Raw genomic sequence first — 18,119 nt, forward strand, 5'->3', positions numbered from 1 at the left:
ATTCTAAGAGCTGACACCTTCAGAGAAGTTGCATCAAGAGGAAATGCTAAGAGAGCGGGCTGAGGTGGAATCATCTGAGGGAGCAAACGCATCTGCCGTCTCACGACAAGGTATAAATCCTGATACCAAGGCGTTGAGTAGACAAGCATCTAAATTATCCCCAAACGGAAAAAAAAAATACATTTTCAATCAGGATTCATGATGCGGCAGATCATTGGCATACTTGTGCTCATGCTGATGCAGGTGCTCGCGGTGACATGGCAGCAGCAGCCGACATCTTCCACCAGTGCCATGACTCCCAACCCAACCATTTGCGGTGAAATTGTGAATAACGAGGGTATGTGATGCGTGAAGCAAACGAGATAATAACTCTCGGTGCTGATTATGAGCAATTTACTTAGAAGTGTCTATATTCGACGCGAGCCAAGCCTACAAGTGTCTGACGAGCCTTCCGTTCCACGCAGATATTGCCAGTCAACTTGTCCAATATCTCAACGACATCGTTCAATTCCACAGTACTCTCGCCTATTTGGCTGATCCACCACAGAGCTACCAGCAGCCGGCCGTTGACCTCGTAGCCGGGTTGTCTCAACTCCAACGTGATATTGATGATAATATCTTCCGCAATGAATATGCCTTTGAGACGGCTCTGAACCACTTGATCCATGCTGCCCATGATGATCATCTTACACTCGTCGGCGGCGCACTGTCCCGATTTACATATGCAGCTCCTTACAGCATCGTGTCTGTTTCGTTGGACGGGGTAGAGCTGCCCAAGGTTTACATCTCAGGTAGATACACAGAGAAGTTCAAGATAACTGTCGCTGACATTAGCGTCTTCCAGATGATTTATTCGCCAACGAAACGGGTTGTCTACATTGGCAGCCGTCAGCCATCGCAACCGTTAATGGTCAGGATGTCGTTGAATACCTGATGCAGTTTGCTTCTGTTAACTCCATCGGAAAGCTTGAGCCTCATGCAGATTGGAACATGTTGATGCGAAGTGCGGCATTGGACATCCAAGGAAAACGGGAGGTCTTCCACGGAGCTGCCACCTCCTACCCAGGAGACTTCATTACATTTACGTTCGAGAACGGTACGACGCTCGGCCCCCTTCCTTGGAAGGCTTCATTCTGCTGCCAGGAGGGCAATGGATCGCTGCAGACGATGGACGACTTCTATAATCTTTTTGTCCTAGGCGGCTATCCTGCGTCATCCGACGAAAGCCTGGCGGCATCCACGACGACTATCTCCAAGCGAGGAGTCGTGATCTCATCGAACACATCAACTCCCAAATTAACTCCTTTTGAAAACCCAGCATATCCCTCAAAAGCTGATGTAATAGAGGCAAGCTACACTAGGAATGGGGGATCGCTTCTAAGAGGTTACTTCTTGCATGATGCCTCCTTAGCAGTTCTTAGCATTCCGCATTTTGTGGCTGCCACCGATGCTCCCCAATCGTTCAGCAACACAGTTAAGAAATTCCTCGCACGCAGCACCAACGCAGGCCTTAAGAAAGTAGTTATTGACGTACAACAGAACCCAGGTGGAAGCCCTTTGTTAGTACTTGAAGTCTTTAAGATAGTGAGTTAACGCTGCAACTCGCTCGGCTCTGTTGTGTCTCTGATCCTAGCTGACCCATGTTTCCATATAGTTTTTCCCTTCCATTACGCCGTGGGCAAGTAGTCGTCGACGCGTTCATCCAATGGCAAACGCTCTAGGTTCTGTCCTAACAACCTACTGGCAAAACCTCACCATGGACCATCCGGAGTATCACAAGTTAATAGCTAACGAGTGGGTGGTAACCGGCCGGCTGGACCTAGATACTGGAAGAAACTTCACCTCGTGGGATGATTTTGTCGGACCAGCAGATCATTATCGTGGAGATGGCTTTACGAAGAAGGCAAGTATCCAAACCCAATCCTTCTACCCCGTCTTCGATGGAACACGCGGTGCTGACGGAGGGCGCCTAGGAGCAATACAATTTATCAAGCACCTTATTTACCATGGGGGCGGCTGGAATTGAAATCGATGACCATGATGACGGTCAGCCATATAAACCTGAGGACATCATTATCCTGAGTGACGGGCTCTGCTCGTCGGCATGTGCACTTTTCATGGAACTTATGCATCATGAAGCAGGAGTGCGAACCGTTGTAATCGGAGGCCAACCCAGCTATGGGCCGATGCAGGCACCAAGTGGAACCCGTGGTGCAGCAGTTTACAAGGCTGAGGATATACATGAAGACATCGGCCTGGCGCGAGGCATTGACAAATCGGCGCATGTGGACTTACCCAACCGCGCACATGTGTTCTTCATTAATACCGCCACAGTCAATCTTCGAGACCAGGTCCGGCACACTGACACCTCCGCCACTCCTTTACAATTTCTCTATGAGGCCGCTGACTGCAGGATATTCCTCGTTCCCGAGACCTGGTACAACTATACCAATCTCTGGAAGTATGCTGCAGGCGCAATATGGCAGAATCCCGCACTTTGTGCCAAAGGCTCAAGGACGGAGCATACCCAGCCGACTCATCCTTCAGTGCCAGGAAAGCCTTACACTGCGAGCAGTGTTCTATCCAATCTGGCAGACTCTCAATCCGATGAACATCCCCAAAGCATACAAGACAAATCCAACTTTATCCAAGACGCCGCAGAACGTTCAAGAAACCATCTAGGAAAGCCTTGTTGGGACAAAGAGGATTGTGATCTTGGAGGCAGTTGCTCATGTAAGGCGGTCATGGTTTGTGTTCACCAAGTGATATATAAGAACCAGAAATTTGAAGACATATATGAGCCAGAATTGCGGAAACTATGTGTTTCAGACTGTATGCTGAACACACCCTGCCCTGATAGCACTCGACCTAGGTGCCAAACCTTACATTCGGACCCTCGTGGCAAGCTTCGTTTTGGCTATTGTGGGCCTCCGAAAGGACCATGTACCTCTCCACAGGCTCAGGCCCCTGTTATTGCATACCGGGGAGAGGGTGAGGGCACTTGTTATGGCACAAAGGACACTCTTACATGCTATGACTCAAAGAACGTCACAAAGTCCCGCATGGTAAATGTGCATCCCCAGATTTATTCGCCAGATGCTCTTGTCCACTATCGCGACGAGACAACGGGGGAGAGAAACTGTTGTTGCAGGGCCAGAAATCGTGTCTGCACGGGCACCTCCAATCTACAGTGTACACCAACGAACAGCGAACCTGTTTGTGTTTGCTCGGACAAAACTCTGCAATGTCCGGTGCACCTCTAGGTCGTGCACCCTTAGCCGGGATGTATCTTGAATGAAATGTTGGACAACGGAGGAGCTCGGTCTAGATATTCATATGGACGTGGAATAATCGTATCGTGGCTAGAAATTTAGAACGTGCAAATGAAGCAGACATTGTGACCAAATATAATAGCAGCCTCACGAATATGTCCTGAGTCAACTGGAGCTACCACATGTATCCTTTGGGACCAATTCAAGAAAGGGCTTTATCTGTCTGGTGATTTGGGAAGTACGCTAAACTCTCAAGCTAGAGGAATTATACCGGGCGAATATGCCGAGAGACAGCCTGTTTTCCTTGAAATACATATGCACAAATATAGATAGTATACTGGTATCTTATCGTATTCCAAAATGACCTCAACGAAGCATCTTTGCTGCGAACATTATCATGCATAATTAAGTCCTAGGGTCTTTGAAAATGCCCTTGATATTAAAGATCTAGGCGTGGCTTGAACGCCTGGGCGTTTGCCCAACTTGCCCGACCAGAACAAAGCGCGCCGTCTTGTGCCGTCCTCGAGGAGAAAGGACTCATTCCTTGACCGGACAAAATGAGAGCTTTGGGGTGATCCACTGAGAATAGCTTAAATAGGCCACAAGAGGACCGCCTGGAGTTTAGCTCTTCGACAGATGCTTTACAAAGTAACCGTCGGTCTACCTTTCACAGAGAAGTTATGCAGCTATTCTCAGCTCTTCTTTTCTTGCCCCTGGTAGCCAAAGCTGCCAATGAGCCCTCACAGAATCCTCAGATTACCGAAGAACCCAAGAGTGGCAAAGATAACAAGACTACCGTTGATTACAACCAGGGTGGGTTTTTGAACACTTGTTCTGATGTCCGGGTTAACTATCCGAGCAAGGACTTCAATGGCTTTGGCGGGCCATGCTGGCTGCACGGAGCCTGTCTAGGACAAGGTGGCGATAAATTTCTACAGCGCTTGGAATTGGATTGGTGTTTCAGCTGGGATACCGATCATATAAGGCCAGAGAAAGAGTATGTGAGAAGCTTCAGATCTATCAGCAGCTTTATAGGTATTTTCTTTTCACTAACTTTCGATAATAAGCGGGAAAGGATTTGGGGCACAGTGTCCTTATTGTGATCTTGATGGAGGAGTCTTGAGGTGTACGTGTGGCGAGAGTAAGTTTTCCCTCTTCATACATTCGTCTGGGACTAATGGATTTATGAAACACTTAGATCGCGATGTTTCTGTCTCTATTGATCTTAGTCTGTCTCCTGTCTCATCCTGAAATCCTGGCTGTGCACCCCCTACTAACAAAAGGCCTCTAGATCAAACCATCTCCAATAATGATGGCTATATGAGTTGTTTCGGCCTGAAGAGTAGTATTTGGTGGTACTGTAAGTTTCTAGGTCTTCTAGAGTAACTAAACTGTCATTCCTCTTAGTGCAGAGCTGATACTTTACAGGATGATCCGCCATGAGTACTGGGTTGACTATCTCTCAGTGGGCCGACGATGGGCATGTTCTGGTCAAACCCGTTTACTTTCTTTTTTATAAGCCCTTGTAGCACTACCAATGCTAAACCTTTTAGAGAGTCCTTGGTGCAGCACTGTAGGATAGTATGCTACATTGGCTAAGCCTTCAGCCTTAATCATTCATTATTCCATTGCCATGTGGTTGGAAGATCGTGACAGCCTAGGGAGTATAAGCAGTCCAATTAGCTACCTAATCAAAATCCTCTAGATGGTCCAAACATCATACAAATATAGATATGGCCCGACTTGCCCGACTCGCCCACATTGTCTACTTTGCCCGGCTAGAACCAAGCGCCCCGAAGGTAAAAGCCGAACGGGCGTTTGGATAACTGCCAAGGCCGTAGAGGAGTTCCCGAGAAGGAGGCAAACTAGATATAAAAGGACACTTAGGTACATAATACCTTGTTGTTTGCTCCAAAATATTCACTAGTTCATCTTCCATCTGCTGCCATGTATCGATTCCTACCTCTTATCTTCTTTCTCCTGGCAGCTTTGGCGGCCGGTGATGAGCTCCCAAAGGGTGGGGTTGATGGCGTGTACTCTACTTGCGCGAATGTCAGTGTGCAAAAGTATTCAAAAGATGGGAAAGTCTGGGCGACTGCCGTTTGCCCAAACCGTGATGGACGCCAAATGGAAAGCCATTTGGACTTGGATGGATGTTTTACTATCAACGACGGGAACACCTTGAGCATACAACCAAAAAAGGAGTATGTGGGAAGCTTTGGATCTGTCAATAACTTTGTGGATATTTTGATAACTTTTAATCAGCGGGGACGGATTTTCGGCACAATGTGATAGCTGCAGGAATTATTCCAGGCTACCTTCCGGACAACCTGGTTCAAGCACGAGGTGTATATGTTTCAGCAAAAAGGCTGGTACGTTTCCTTTCTTGATCAATATGTCTTCAGATCTTACTGATCTCGTGAGCGGTTACGTAGTAGCAACTTCTGCCCATTTGGATCTCAGTATGTCTCCTATCGTGATCCCAAATCCTGGCTGTGTACCCCTACTAATGGAAGGCCCATAGATGGAACCGTCCATAATGATGATGGTGTTCTGAGCTGTTTTGGCCTAAAGGGAGAACACGGGCCACCCCCAAAGCCTCAGGATATTCCGACTACCGAGGAACCCAAGGGTGGCAAAGCAAACAAGACTGCCGTGGCTAACAATCGTATCTATAAGGATGCGCTTTTGGGTGGTTGTCACGAGCTTGTGATACTCTCGACGAAAATGGACCATGGGCCAAGCACCATAACTGCGCCTTGTTATGGATATGATGGAAGATACACTACGAGTTTCTTAGATTTGGATCACTATTTCAGCTGGGTCGCCGACCATATACAACCACAACAAGAGTATGTGAGAAGCCTTGAATCCATTAGCAGCTTTGTGAACCGCTTAAATAACCTTTAGTAAGGGGGGATGGATATGGAGCAGAATGTCCCTACTGCGACCTTGACGGCGGAGATACTACTAGTATTCACTGTTCTTGTGGATTGCGTAAGTTTCCTCCTTTGAGAAAGATGTCTTCTGGTACTGATAGATATATAAATACTTTAGATAATACTACTGTCGACTTTAATCTTAATCGGTCTCCTATCTTAACCCAAGTCCTGGCAGTGTAACCCTACTAACGAAAGTCCTATAGTGGGAACCGTTTATGTTGATGATGAGGGTCACCTGGGCTGCTTTGGTCGAAAGGGCGACAGCCATCGAGCCCCGGCCGCTCTTGATCCCCCGAGTACGGAAAGACTCAAGGGTGGCTTTTATGACAAGTGCGACATGATGACTGTGGAACACCCACAAGGCGAGTCAGCCCGGCTGATAGCATTGTGTTTCGACGAGGAGGGAAACCATATACCATCCATGTTGCAACTGGACTGGTGTCTGGCCTTCAGTGAGGATGGTGGATTACAACCAAAAATAGGGTATGTGAGAAGTTTTGAATCTGGTAACAGCTTTGGGAATATCTTGAATAACTCCATGAAGTGGAAATGCATTTACAGAGCATTGTCAAAACGCCACCCTCAACCCTGACGGGATACATAGTAAATATGCCCCAGCACTAATGAGGTGTTTCTATGGCGAGAGTAAGTTTACCATGTTGAAGAATATTCCTTCTGATACTTACCCCTTTTTTTTTTTTTGTTTTTTTTCCAATCTAGCTCGCCGTTCTTATCCGATTGATCTCAGTAAGTTCCTTCTTGACTCGAAGCTCAGGTTGCGTGCCCCTATTGACAACTGGCCTACAGATCAAGTGGTTTACAGCAATTCGGGATACCTGGGTTGCCTTGGACAAAGCGGTGAATTTGTAAGTGTCCATCTCTTCCCTAAAGGCTTAACCAGTATAGTATTAATGTCTTCTTTTAGAGTGATTTCCGATGGCCCTGGTAGTATGCGGCTCTGCATGGCTGTTTTCAAAAGGATTCTGTAAAGCGTGTAACATCGACGGTGCTACGGGGGAGCTGAAGTAGATAGACTGAATATGGATACAATGACTTTTGGGACAAGAATCTACATTGACGTTGTGATCCGAAAGCTATAGCCTCCTTCCTGGTTGACAGGAGACGGTTTGATAACCCCTGGGTATCCCATCACTGCGCGGGTTTACGCTAATGCGAGGCCAAACGACATCAAAAATTCAAATACAGTAACGAATTCACGTACTAGAGATCATACCAATACACTATATATAGATCTTACTCTCACCCAAGTTGCCCGGCTTGCCCGACTCGCCCACCTTGACTACTTTGCCCGACTCGAACCAAGCGCCCTGTCTTGGGACGGGACATCGCCGAAGTTTAAGCCGACACAGCCTTTTGATCGCTACCAAGGCCATACATAGTAGGTATAAAAGGACCCGTAGATCCATATAACATTCCACTTCCTACAAGATCACTGTTGGTTTGGTTGATGTTCCACCTGGAGCCATGTATCGATTCAGGCTTCTTGTTTTCTTGCCGTTGGCAGCTTTGGCTGTCGCCGATGTGAGCGCGCGGTTTGGATTTATGGATGCATGCCATGATATCTCTCTCCTACTAGAGCACCGTAGTCTCTATGTCAGCCCCAAGCTGTCGGCAACATGCACCGGCCCATACGGCGAGAAAAAAAGCGAACTGGGGTTGGATACATGCTTGGGCTATTCCCCCTCGAAGGGGTTGCATGCAAAGGCTCTGTTTGTCGAACCTTCTGGGTTGATTCCGAGTGGGTTATTAATACTTCGAATAGGGGAAGGGCATTCGAGGGCGCCTACTGCACCTGGTGCGCCGCCGGCCAGAAACCGGGGACGATGACATGTAAGTGTAGAGTGGCCGGTAAGTCTTCCCGCTTGATAAGGGTGCTTTTTGTTCAATATTAACGAATGGTTATGTATCCAAGACGAACCGCACGTCGAATACTCCATCGATCTCAGTGAGTCTCCTATCTGGACCCCAACTTCTCGATGGATGCTGGTGCTAACGAAAGAGCCATAGACGAGGTGATTGGCACTCTAGATAGTCTCCTGACGTGCTTTGGCCGACAAGGTGCGATGGCCCTGGAGGAATTTCGGTGGAGCGGCAATGGCCCAAAGAATAACAGTGCAACGTCCGCTCGATGATTACGAGGCACTCCCTCTGCGGCAGATGGAATACGAGTGATTCTTCCTATGAGTCAGCCTTGTGCCCCACAGACATGAATCCATCGACTCATTCTCCTGCAAACCGCGTTCTCATTCTTTCCGTAAAAAAAAATATGTGCGGATCGTCCAAGATCCATGCGGCTCCGTAACTTGTGTGAAAAGAAAAAGCGATCCCGTGACATCGATCAGGCTGTCTGGTACTGATCGTTCTTCTCCCGGCGTTGTAGCTTGGCTCCCAACAGACGAAGATCGAATACATTATCAGCTGGGACTACAGATGTAAAATGAAGAGAGAATGGCTCCGAAGAACCCAACCCCCCCAACCCCAACCCGTCCGAGCGATCCGTGCAAAGTCCACTGGATCCACGATCACTATTTACCAAGCCTTCTCCCCCGAAATCGCCGAACCTGCTCGGAGGGCCCAGAAATTCGTCCCTCCATTCTCCCGCACGCGCATGACCTGGATCAAGCCGTCCTTCCTCTGGATGGCTTACCGCTGTGGCTGGGCCACCAAACCGAACCAAGAACGTGTTTTGGCGATCGAGATAACGCGCGAAGGCTTCGAATGGGCCCTGAGAAGATCCTGCCTCAGTCATGTGCCTGGCGCCCAGGCCCAAGAGCAAGACGAGTGGCGTCAGCGTCTCCGGGAGAGTCCGGTCCGTGTCCAGTGGGATCCGGAGCGAGATCTGTGGCACCGGCCACTAAGACATCGATCGATTCAGATTGGGCTCAGTGGGGAGGCGGTTGAGCGATACGTGGATGAGTGGATCGTTTCCATCACGGACGTGACGGGTCTGATGGGGGATGTCAAGAGGGCCCTGGATAGGGGGGATGTCGAAGATGCGGAAGCTCTTCTTCCGGTCGAATGTATTTATCCTCTGTCGGAGGAGCTGCGAGACATCTTACAAGCGACGTAATACCGCATCAAATGTTTGGTTGTTCTTCTGCAGAATATAATCATAGTGGTTGGCATGTTGAGGGAGTCTTGGTTGGTGGCGATAACAACAGCTCTTTGTCCAAAGAAAACCAGAACGTTATAAGATGGAATACTAGGCTCTTCTCACAAAGAGGTTCAATTGCTTGATCTAAGGGATCCAGGACCCTAGCGAACAGAAGAAGAAAAATAGAAATGAGAAGAGAAGAAAGAGGGAGAATGTAACCCCAAAAGCGGCTGGTAGGAAAAGGTTATGTTCACCAAGTGCTCACTGAAGGTTATGGATTCGTAGCCAGAGAGGCCTACGCAGTATTTGCACGTAAGCCATGAGCGTCATACCAAAAGCAACTGGATATTAAATATGTGAGCTTCCATGCGACGCAACAGCCGAGCTTTTACTCTTCATCAGTCCTCGATACATTAACCACATGTCGTCAAGTCGACGATGAATAACAGCGAGTCAGATAGTCTTGCGATACTCATGCAATCTCGAGAGCACGTTGGCACCGTTCCACACTTCCTCCCCTCGATCGTTACTCCTCTCCGGCATACCCACCTGCTCCACCGCGAAAGAAGCTCCAACGGAGCCATAGCAAGCTGCCTCAACGATACTTCCCGTCTGCAGATACCCAGCGGCAAATGCCCCAAGAAACGCATTACCGGCGCCAGTGGGATCGACTACCTTAGCGTGCGGGTTATCTCCAGGTCTAGATCGATAGAACGGCGGTAGCCAGATAGGAGACATATCGCGAGTTATAACGAGACAGCCATGCTCACCTGCTCGGACAATTACTGTACCCTTTCCGCCGCGGCCCACACCATTGTCCAAGAACCGCAGTGCCTGAGCCTCGGTCTTATCTTTGTCTGCGACGGCTGGTCGCGATTGCCCAAATAGTGCGGCTAATTCGAGGTGATTTGGGGAGAACACATCAACCATACATACGGCGTCTAGGCAACTCTGCAAATTTTCCACGGTACACGAGAATGGGGCAGGTTCCCAGATAATGAATGGCCGCTCTGGCACGCCTGCCTTTTCCCTAAGCGCAAGGAGACTGGAGAGACGGACCGTAATATTTTGGGGAGTTTCAAGATAGTGATATACCCTGGATGTCAGGAGTGGCGTGTTCTTCAAGCTGCTATCCTCAGTTGCGAGGATGGGCGTTGTGTATTTAAACTCCTTGGCTAGAAACACCTGTTAGCTAGCGTGACTTGTATGGGTTGACCACATATCTAGGAAGCTGTTGATGAGAAGCTTGTGTCGGCAGTAGGCCAAGGAATAACCAGAGTGTGATGAAGAAAGGTATGTCGTACGTCCAAATGTAGTATCTTTGTATTCAAGAAAGCCTCTAGTCGAAGGCTGGTTCGATTCCCTTTCTATGACCAATGCTACATCCCAGTTTTGCAAACGGTCTTCGATGGGTTTCGGAAAGTCATTTCCTACATGGACCATCCAGCCTAAGGAATGGCTTCGTGGATGAGGAAGAAACAGCCGGGCACCGAGCGTGGCTATGAAGACAATGTGATATTAACAATTCAATTACTCTCATGAGGTACAAAACACGAAAGCCCACCGTAAGCGCCAGAACCACCCAGGATATCAGTTAATGCCTTCCTATGGGGAAGGCGGATCTCGTCGAGTACGACTAAGCCAAGGCTGGTGAAGGAGATGTCATGTAAGTTCATGATGTCCGACGAGCTAAACTATTCGCGTAGAAACTGGGACGAACGGAAAAGCTATGCAACTAGACTTAGGAATGGAATGCTTTATGTACGATTTCAGAACATCGGGTTGAAAAGAATAGAGCAGATTGAGGAGGATCAAGATCAATATATACCGGAAAATAGCTTCTGGTAGTCCGCTTTCCTACCTGGTCTGCCGGAAGCTAAGAAAAAAAAAAAGTGCTCCCAGGCGGGATCGAACCGTCGACCTCCAAGAGACGCATACAACCTAGTACAAAGTACAATGGTCATATAAGCTTGATGCTCTAGACCAACTGAGCTATGGGAGCTGGTTTTGGTGCAAGTCTCTTTTTTAGTTTATGAGGCCCTCAAATGTTATTCACACACGTAGCATTCTGCTTGGAATATCTTCCACTTGGTAGCCTTCCGTTGTGGGCTCATTGCCCAGCCCCCCTTGGTATCCAGTTTTTACTGCGTTCTTTCAACTAATGCTGCATCCTTCCGTCTTGGCATCGACTTCTTTGTTTTGGTGGCGCCTATCCTCTGTCTCTTGCTGGCCCGACGCTCGGCCATCGCTGTTGTGCCGTACCTTCTATTTGTGTATCTACTCTGCATAGGTCCTTTGCTAACTTCTGCAACATGTGTGACTATTCCCTTGGCTCCCTTGGGCTCTCTGTACGCCAATCTGGACATTCTTACGTTCTCCACCTCGCTTGCTAGAGTGGGCTGACGAGGTCTATTCGCCAGCCCGTCTGCCACTACAGCTACCCGTAAGTTGTGCAGGTCGTGGAGGGGTTAATCTCTCATAGGTTCCCACTTCCTTTGTCTTTAAGGTTCATTGCATCAGGTGAATATGCTAGTCTCTGGAAGTAACAGGGCGTCCTCTGGTCGGGTGTCACCGTTGCCTTTGGTTTCATCCCCCGAGTTGTCGATCACGGCATATCTAGTGCGATAATTGGCGGGAGAGGCTGCCAGGGCAGGTAGTTCACGAATACCTGATACAATTCGGGGGGGTATCCATGCAGTTAGCCGAGAATTTGTAGAATATGCGTGATCTAGAACCTTCCTAAGCCACCGCCATTAAATCGGTTCGCGACTAGGGCTGATTTGTTACACGGAGCCATAGGATGCCCCAGACTACGGGGATTGACCCTCATCGAAAGTGGCAAAGGCCGCTGTGTATTGGCGCCACGGCTGGGAATACCGTAAATGGCATCGTTGACTCTATTGACAAGATAGGGGTAATTGCCAGGAAGGCGAATGCCTGGTTTCAATCCGAGACATACCAACAAAGAAAGTGAGCGTAATGACAGTATCGCCTTCCCGTGCTTTCAACAATGCTGATTGCCTATCGTTTGTGTCTTCCTGCTAGGAACACGATCTGCCAACCTTGTGACTGGCTAACACACTGAACTTGGGATACCTGCTCCATCATGGAGCCAGTGAAGATAACCACGGAGTTGATCGGAGATCTCCAAGCCCTTGACTGATGCCCCTGCGGTGGCTGATATTTGAGACCTGGTCTCGCTGAGGGTACGGTGTTCTCCGCGGACTTACGCAACCAAGCTATCCCTGCGCTGAATTCAATATAGAACTGAAGGGCATCACCTGAGAAGTGAGACAAGCTGTCGATAGCTGGACCTAGGCAAGGACTATCCGCATCTAGAACTGCTCCGAGACACGGAAAAAGTCTTCGCACAGGTTTGCTCCTATTGGAGGCTGAAGAGAGAAGAGAATGAGGCCTAGTTGGATCTTACGCAATGCTGGGATTGGAAAGAGGCTGATACGGGTTATACCGCCGAACTTGCAGACAAGCAGCGTATGTAATAACAGTAAATATAGCTAACTAACTATATAACACTGCTGACAAATCTCAGATCAATAACTAACTAACCAACATGAAGCACGAGTAAGTCTCGTCACGCGAATACGCAGCATATGATTGGTTTGGCCCTAGTTTACGTCCGATTCTTGGTCGCATCATAAGCTAGGGTTTGGCATACTGGTAAGTTGTCCGCCAGGGACCAATGCTCATCTTGCGTATAGCTCTGATTATACACATCTGATGCTTATAGAATCTAAGGGTTCATTGTCTTGCAGAGGTATAGAGAGGAATGTGACATGTATCGCTATTTGAATAGCAGCCTGGCACGTATTTCTTCATAGGTAATAATACCGAGGCTCTTCAACACAGTCTAACGACTATTCATTATCTACATAACCTTTACAGCTTTTGAAGCCTTTTACAAGAGGGCCAGTCCAACAGATCTGCAGGATATAAGGGCTGAGGTTCAACTACTGAGACGAGGAGGCATTTTAAAGATGAAGATTCAGGCCATGCCTCATTTTTCCTTCAACAGAATAGTCGTAGGTCGTCTTCCTTGTAGATATATGCAAACGAACTATCGCTGTACTATATCAGAGTTATCCTATTGTAAACAAAGCTTCATCGAAAACATATATCAGCGCACAGTCATCTGGCTAGTCTCAAGATGGGTCTTCAGATCACCAACGGTCGGAGTTTCCAGGAAAAAAGAACCTTTCAGATCAACGTTTAGCTCAAGAGCAAATTTCTCTACCAGAACCAGTGACAGAAGTGAATCGACCCCAACAGCAGAAAATTCTGTTTCGTCTATCAGGACATCCAACTCTACCCCGGTCTCAGACGCAATGAGAGCTATAGCGTCACGGACAAGCTGACTGTTGGCTTTAGGCCAGGGTACCGATATTGGAGGGTTGGGTTCAGTCTCAGGGGTAACGAGCGATGTGTTCTCTGAATCGTCTTGCTGCGACGGAGTGGGCTCTGTAGTCGTGGTTGAATTCGTGTGTTGCGATGTTGAAGGGACGGCAGTAGAAGGATATTGCTGAACCGTTTGCCCATACCGGCCGTCTGGGGGGTCGAAGAACCGACTCATGAGAATGCGAGGCAATGGGCGAAGCGCCATCTTGTGAACCCTTCCGATCACACGGTCCCGGTGCAAGATATACACGTCGCCGGAATAACATCCAGAATTATCGTTGGCAGGATTCATCTTAACGTACGAGCGGTGCAACACGCCTGCCGCCAAGGGATCGGAGAATCGCATGGATTCCCAGCCGTCCATGACATAGATTGTGCTGGTGGGGTCTGTGGCTGGCCCGGCGTTCAGAATAAGATCCCCGACATGTATAATGGGGTCGATGTGATGAGGAGGTGTCGTCCACCGGCTATCTTGGCTGGGGGACAAAATGACATCCGCAACTGCTTCTAGGCCGTACATGACAACAGTTTGGATGCCACGGTAATGTTCGCCGTAGTCGACGACGTTCTTGAAGAGTGTGTACACCAAGTCCTTGGACACGCGGCTTGCTAACCCTTGATCTGCTAGCTGATGCAGCGCTTCAATCCGGCTTGTCAGGAGATGCGAATAAGCAGTCCATTCGTCTCGCCATGATCGGGGGTCTCCGCACGTCACCACACCGGTGGCCAGTTCCTCCTCGCTTGAGTTAGCGTCAAGAGCTCGATGCAATGACAGACGCATCGAAGAGCACATGCGATCTGCTTGCATGCGCATTCGCACGTACTGAGGCTGAGACCTATCCTTCCGGGATATTAAGCCCTGGAAAAGCTGGACTTTGCCAAATTTCAGGGTTGAGAGCTGTGTTCCTGGTTGTAGTCTGGAGCAGATATATCTCGCCATAGCCACAGCGATGTCAGTGTAAGCGAACTGAAAATGATTGTCAGTCAAAGAGTCGTTCATCGATTGCTGGAAGCAAGTAAGGCACTTACTGCCGAGAGGAGTGGCCGACCACTCATTCTGTGTCCTGCAGCAACAGCAAAGATATCATCGTCAGTCACATCTGATTGGATGACAATGCTCCCACCGTCTTCCCCGAATGATTCTTCCAGTATCTGGTGCACGAGAGGGGTGCGCAAGGATGGGGGAGCAGGGATTGGAAAGCTCTCGTTTTCAGCCCTGGACTGTTTATCCTTCAGCAAGAGCCAATCCCCGTTATGTTGAATCCAATGATTCTTCAGATGCCATTGGTATGGAGGCAGATTTAGCAGGCGTAGCTCTGACTCAAAGGGTTGGTACCATGTGTTCCAGTCAAGGACGACGCCCGCGCTGTGCAAGGCCGATATGTTGATAGCTAAAGTATGCCAATTGCATTCGTTGGATCTCAAGCTGGGTACCGTCGCCTCAATGTTCGGAATGTTTGCGCGCATCACCCCGGTATATTACATGAAATCCCTACGCTGCAAAGGAAACAGCCCGTCCAGACCTATACCATGCGCGCACAAATTGACTTTCCCCAGTTTATCATCCATCTTTGAATTAAACCAGCTAGTCCTAGTCCATGTGTATGGACAGGTGTTATCTTGTAGCAGCTTGCTTCTGACTGTGCATCGTACAGAATCCCGCATTCGGTATTGCGTGTATGATAATATATCATTTCTTGTATTGGGGTGAGGAGGTGATTAAAGTAAGATGACCAAGGATACTACACACCAGCCTCGGGGATTGAATTAAACTAGATATTGAGCAGGAGCACATATGTGCTTGTGGGTTAATAGAGTCAAGGAAGCCAAAACGCGTGCTTGCTTCTTACATCATAGTACCAAGCGATCTAGGAAAGGGGAGATGTTCTCGAAACGGACTTCTTCGCCGTTCGCACAGGCTATATTTAGTTCGTTGCCTTCAGGGCATCCTAGAACCATGTGTCCATGTCCTTCCCTCGTACTTTGAAATCTTCGCTGTGGGTGCCGTCCTATCGATACAATTATGTCAAGGCCTTATAATTTTGCCTCAGGCTAATACTAACCTCACGTAAGTAATGGTTCATCTGTACGGAAATCAATGTCGAATGGGCAGAGTGCGATGAGAGCTGGCAAAAGGTGCGTCCTAATGGTTGGTTAAGACCCCAGATATATCGGCAAACCATTGCTCCTCCATAAAGTTCGACTGCGGCGCTCAAGCGAGGTCGGTACTCAAAGATGAATAGTTCATGATGCGGCTCATTAAGACGCCTTTGTGTGGTAATATCCACTGAATGTGAGGATGATAGATTCTACTTCCAGCCTTCCTAAACACTAGATATGTTCTTGCACCTTCAAGAAGCCAATAGCTGTACGGAAGGCCTATATCGATCATGAAGGTCCGTATTGTCTGATTTAAACGAGGAATTGGTTCATCCTTTGCTTTTACCTTCCTTTTGTTTCTTTCTACCTGTTCACCTTGGCCATATAATACTCTAAGCCCTATCTGTTCTGCCTCCCGCCTCGAGCGATGATGACGTGGATATGTTATGACGTCTGTCGGGAGTTTCCCCACGTTGATGCGATTCCCCATTTCTTTGCTCCATATGAACCACAACACGAAAGACGAGAGGAGAAATGGTCCACTGGTTAAACCCACAAATTGTACTGACTGCCCTCCTGGCATTCACTCGGGATGCACCTTCATCAAGCTCCTCATTAAAGGCCGCCGGACCAAGTAGCGCTGAATACTCGCCCGGCTTTGATATAACTAGCAGCTGGGCAAATCTCAGTCCCTACAAGGAAGCCGATGGATTTGGCGTCCCGAAGGGCGTACCCCGTGGTTGCGAACTATCGCAAGTTCATGTTTTGCATAGACATGCAGCGCGTTATCCCGAGTCCGCCTGGTTTGATGGAGAGGGAATGGAGAGATTCAGCCAGAAGCTGAAGAGCTATAATAACGACCACGATGTCTCTGTCGGCACAGGACCGCTGGCCTTTTTAAAGAATTGGAAGTACCTCCTCGGCCGCGATATCTTGCTTGCTGCGGGTACTGCAACTGAGGCAAGCTCCGGGGCTGATATATGGTCGAAGTATGGACGTATGCTGTATCGAGCGCCGCCTGGAATGGCAGTCTGGGATCCGGAGTTGAATGTGTATCCAAATGGGACTCGCAGGCCGAAGCCAAGTTTTAGAACTACGAATAAGCAGAGGGTTTCAGAGAGTGCAAGGTGGTGGTTAAGTCAGTCCATCGTATAGTCTTGTCGTGCATTGATTCAAGCTACTAATTGAGCAGCTGGTTTCTTCGGGCCCGGCCATGCCAATACCTCGTACAATCTCGTGGTAATCCCTGAGGGCGACGGTTTAAACAATACACTGGCGGCCGAACATTCCTGCCCAGGTGATCTAAAAGAAGGGTACACAAAAGCCCAAGAGTCTTCCACATGGGCGTTTGACTTGAAATTCTAATGCATTTACAGAACACATGCTTCAGAGAAATTCATTCCTACAATGATTAAAGACCCCCTCGCAAGACTGAAGAAGTATTTTCCAGGCGACTTCAATTTAACCACATCTGATGTTTTGGCAATGATGAACCTTTGTCCCTATGAATTCGCAACGTTAGGGAGCTCATCGTTCTGTCGTCTCTTTACCGAACAGGAATGGGCCGATTTCGCCTACCACCTTGATATGCGCCTTTACGGCGCCTCTGCATTTGGCTCCCCTACAGGACGAGCGCAGGGGATCGGATATATCCTCGAGCTGGCTGCCAGACTCGAGGAAAGATTAATCACTTCAAGCGATACCAGTATTAACACTACCTATGATAGTGACGCCGCTACATTCCCGTTCCACCAGCCACTGTACATGGATATGACGCACGACAAAGTCATTATTGGTACCACTACTGCCCTGGGACTCCAGTACTTCAACTACGGGCCAAGAGGTATGCCTTCAAAGGTAGCCCATGCCGTCCCACGGACGTTTCGGTTGAACAAGGTGGCGCCTTTTGGAGCACGCCTGATCTCCGAAGTCTGGACCTGTCCCGAAGAAGCCAGAATCGAGGTGTTAGATAGCACTCTTTATGTGAATCCAGACCTATCCGATACACAAAACACGACCGACTATATCCGCTTCGTGTTGAATGGTGCCCCACTCCCAACCTCCAACTTAGTCGGATGTGAGCATTCGACGAACGGGTTCTGTAAGGTCACCAATTTCCTAAATGCTGTGCCCATACTTAAAAAGAAGGCCATGTATCAACAGGCGTGCTATGGAAACTTCAAGCCTGGCCATCAAGTTGGAGACGGGCGACCAGAATAGTCAGGATACAAATTAATACGTAGCTTATCGGCTTCATGAGTATTGTAAGAACTGCTG

General features: G+C 48.5%; 5 protein-coding genes across 5 annotated transcripts; 3 read left to right on the forward strand and 2 right to left on the reverse strand.

Moving 5' to 3' along the window:
* Positions 1-201: 201 nt before the first annotated feature.
* ABOM_000413 (uncharacterized protein) lies at positions 202-3,263 on the forward strand (the record flags this gene model as incomplete). Its single annotated transcript, XM_022527543.1, has 5 exons — positions 202-337; positions 402-791; positions 845-1,584; positions 1,655-1,933; positions 1,974-3,263. The coding sequence occupies 5 exons, from the start codon at positions 202-204 to the stop codon at positions 3,261-3,263; spliced, it is 2,835 nt and encodes a 944-aa protein (XP_022394809.1).
* A 5,409-nt stretch (positions 3,264-8,672) lies between these two features.
* ABOM_000414 (DUF4291 domain-containing protein) lies at positions 8,673-9,305 on the forward strand (the record flags this gene model as incomplete). Its single annotated transcript, XM_022527544.1, has 1 exon — positions 8,673-9,305. One exon carries the CDS (start codon positions 8,673-8,675, stop codon positions 9,303-9,305), a length of 633 nt encoding a protein of 210 aa, XP_022394810.1.
* A 477-nt stretch (positions 9,306-9,782) lies between these two features.
* Positions 9,783-11,023, reverse strand: ABOM_000415 (pfkB family carbohydrate kinase superfamily; the record flags this gene model as incomplete). Its single annotated transcript, XM_022527545.1, has 3 exons — positions 9,783-10,504; positions 10,634-10,828; positions 10,894-11,023. Coding segments are annotated over 3 exons (1,047 nt in total), but the record flags the coding sequence as incomplete, so codon positions are not given.
* Positions 11,024-13,464: 2,441 nt separating this feature from the next.
* Positions 13,465-15,209, reverse strand: ABOM_000416 (putative polyketide synthase; the record flags this gene model as incomplete). Its single annotated transcript, XM_022527546.1, has 2 exons — positions 13,465-14,709; positions 14,772-15,209. The coding sequence occupies 2 exons, from the start codon at positions 15,207-15,209 to the stop codon at positions 13,465-13,467; spliced, it is 1,683 nt and encodes a 560-aa protein (XP_022394812.1).
* Positions 15,210-16,376: 1,167 nt separating this feature from the next.
* ABOM_000417 (histidine phosphatase family protein) lies at positions 16,377-18,062 on the forward strand (the record flags this gene model as incomplete). Its single annotated transcript, XM_022527547.1, has 3 exons — positions 16,377-16,980; positions 17,035-17,155; positions 17,219-18,062. 3 exons carry the CDS (start codon positions 16,377-16,379, stop codon positions 18,060-18,062), a joined length of 1,569 nt encoding a protein of 522 aa, XP_022394813.1.
* Between the last annotated feature and the right edge of the window lie 57 nt (positions 18,063-18,119).

Source organism: Aspergillus bombycis (genome assembly GCF_001792695.1).
Source record: "Aspergillus bombycis strain NRRL26010 chromosome Unknown contig00001, whole genome shotgun sequence".
Taxonomy (NCBI): domain Eukaryota; kingdom Fungi; phylum Ascomycota; class Eurotiomycetes; order Eurotiales; family Aspergillaceae; genus Aspergillus; species Aspergillus bombycis.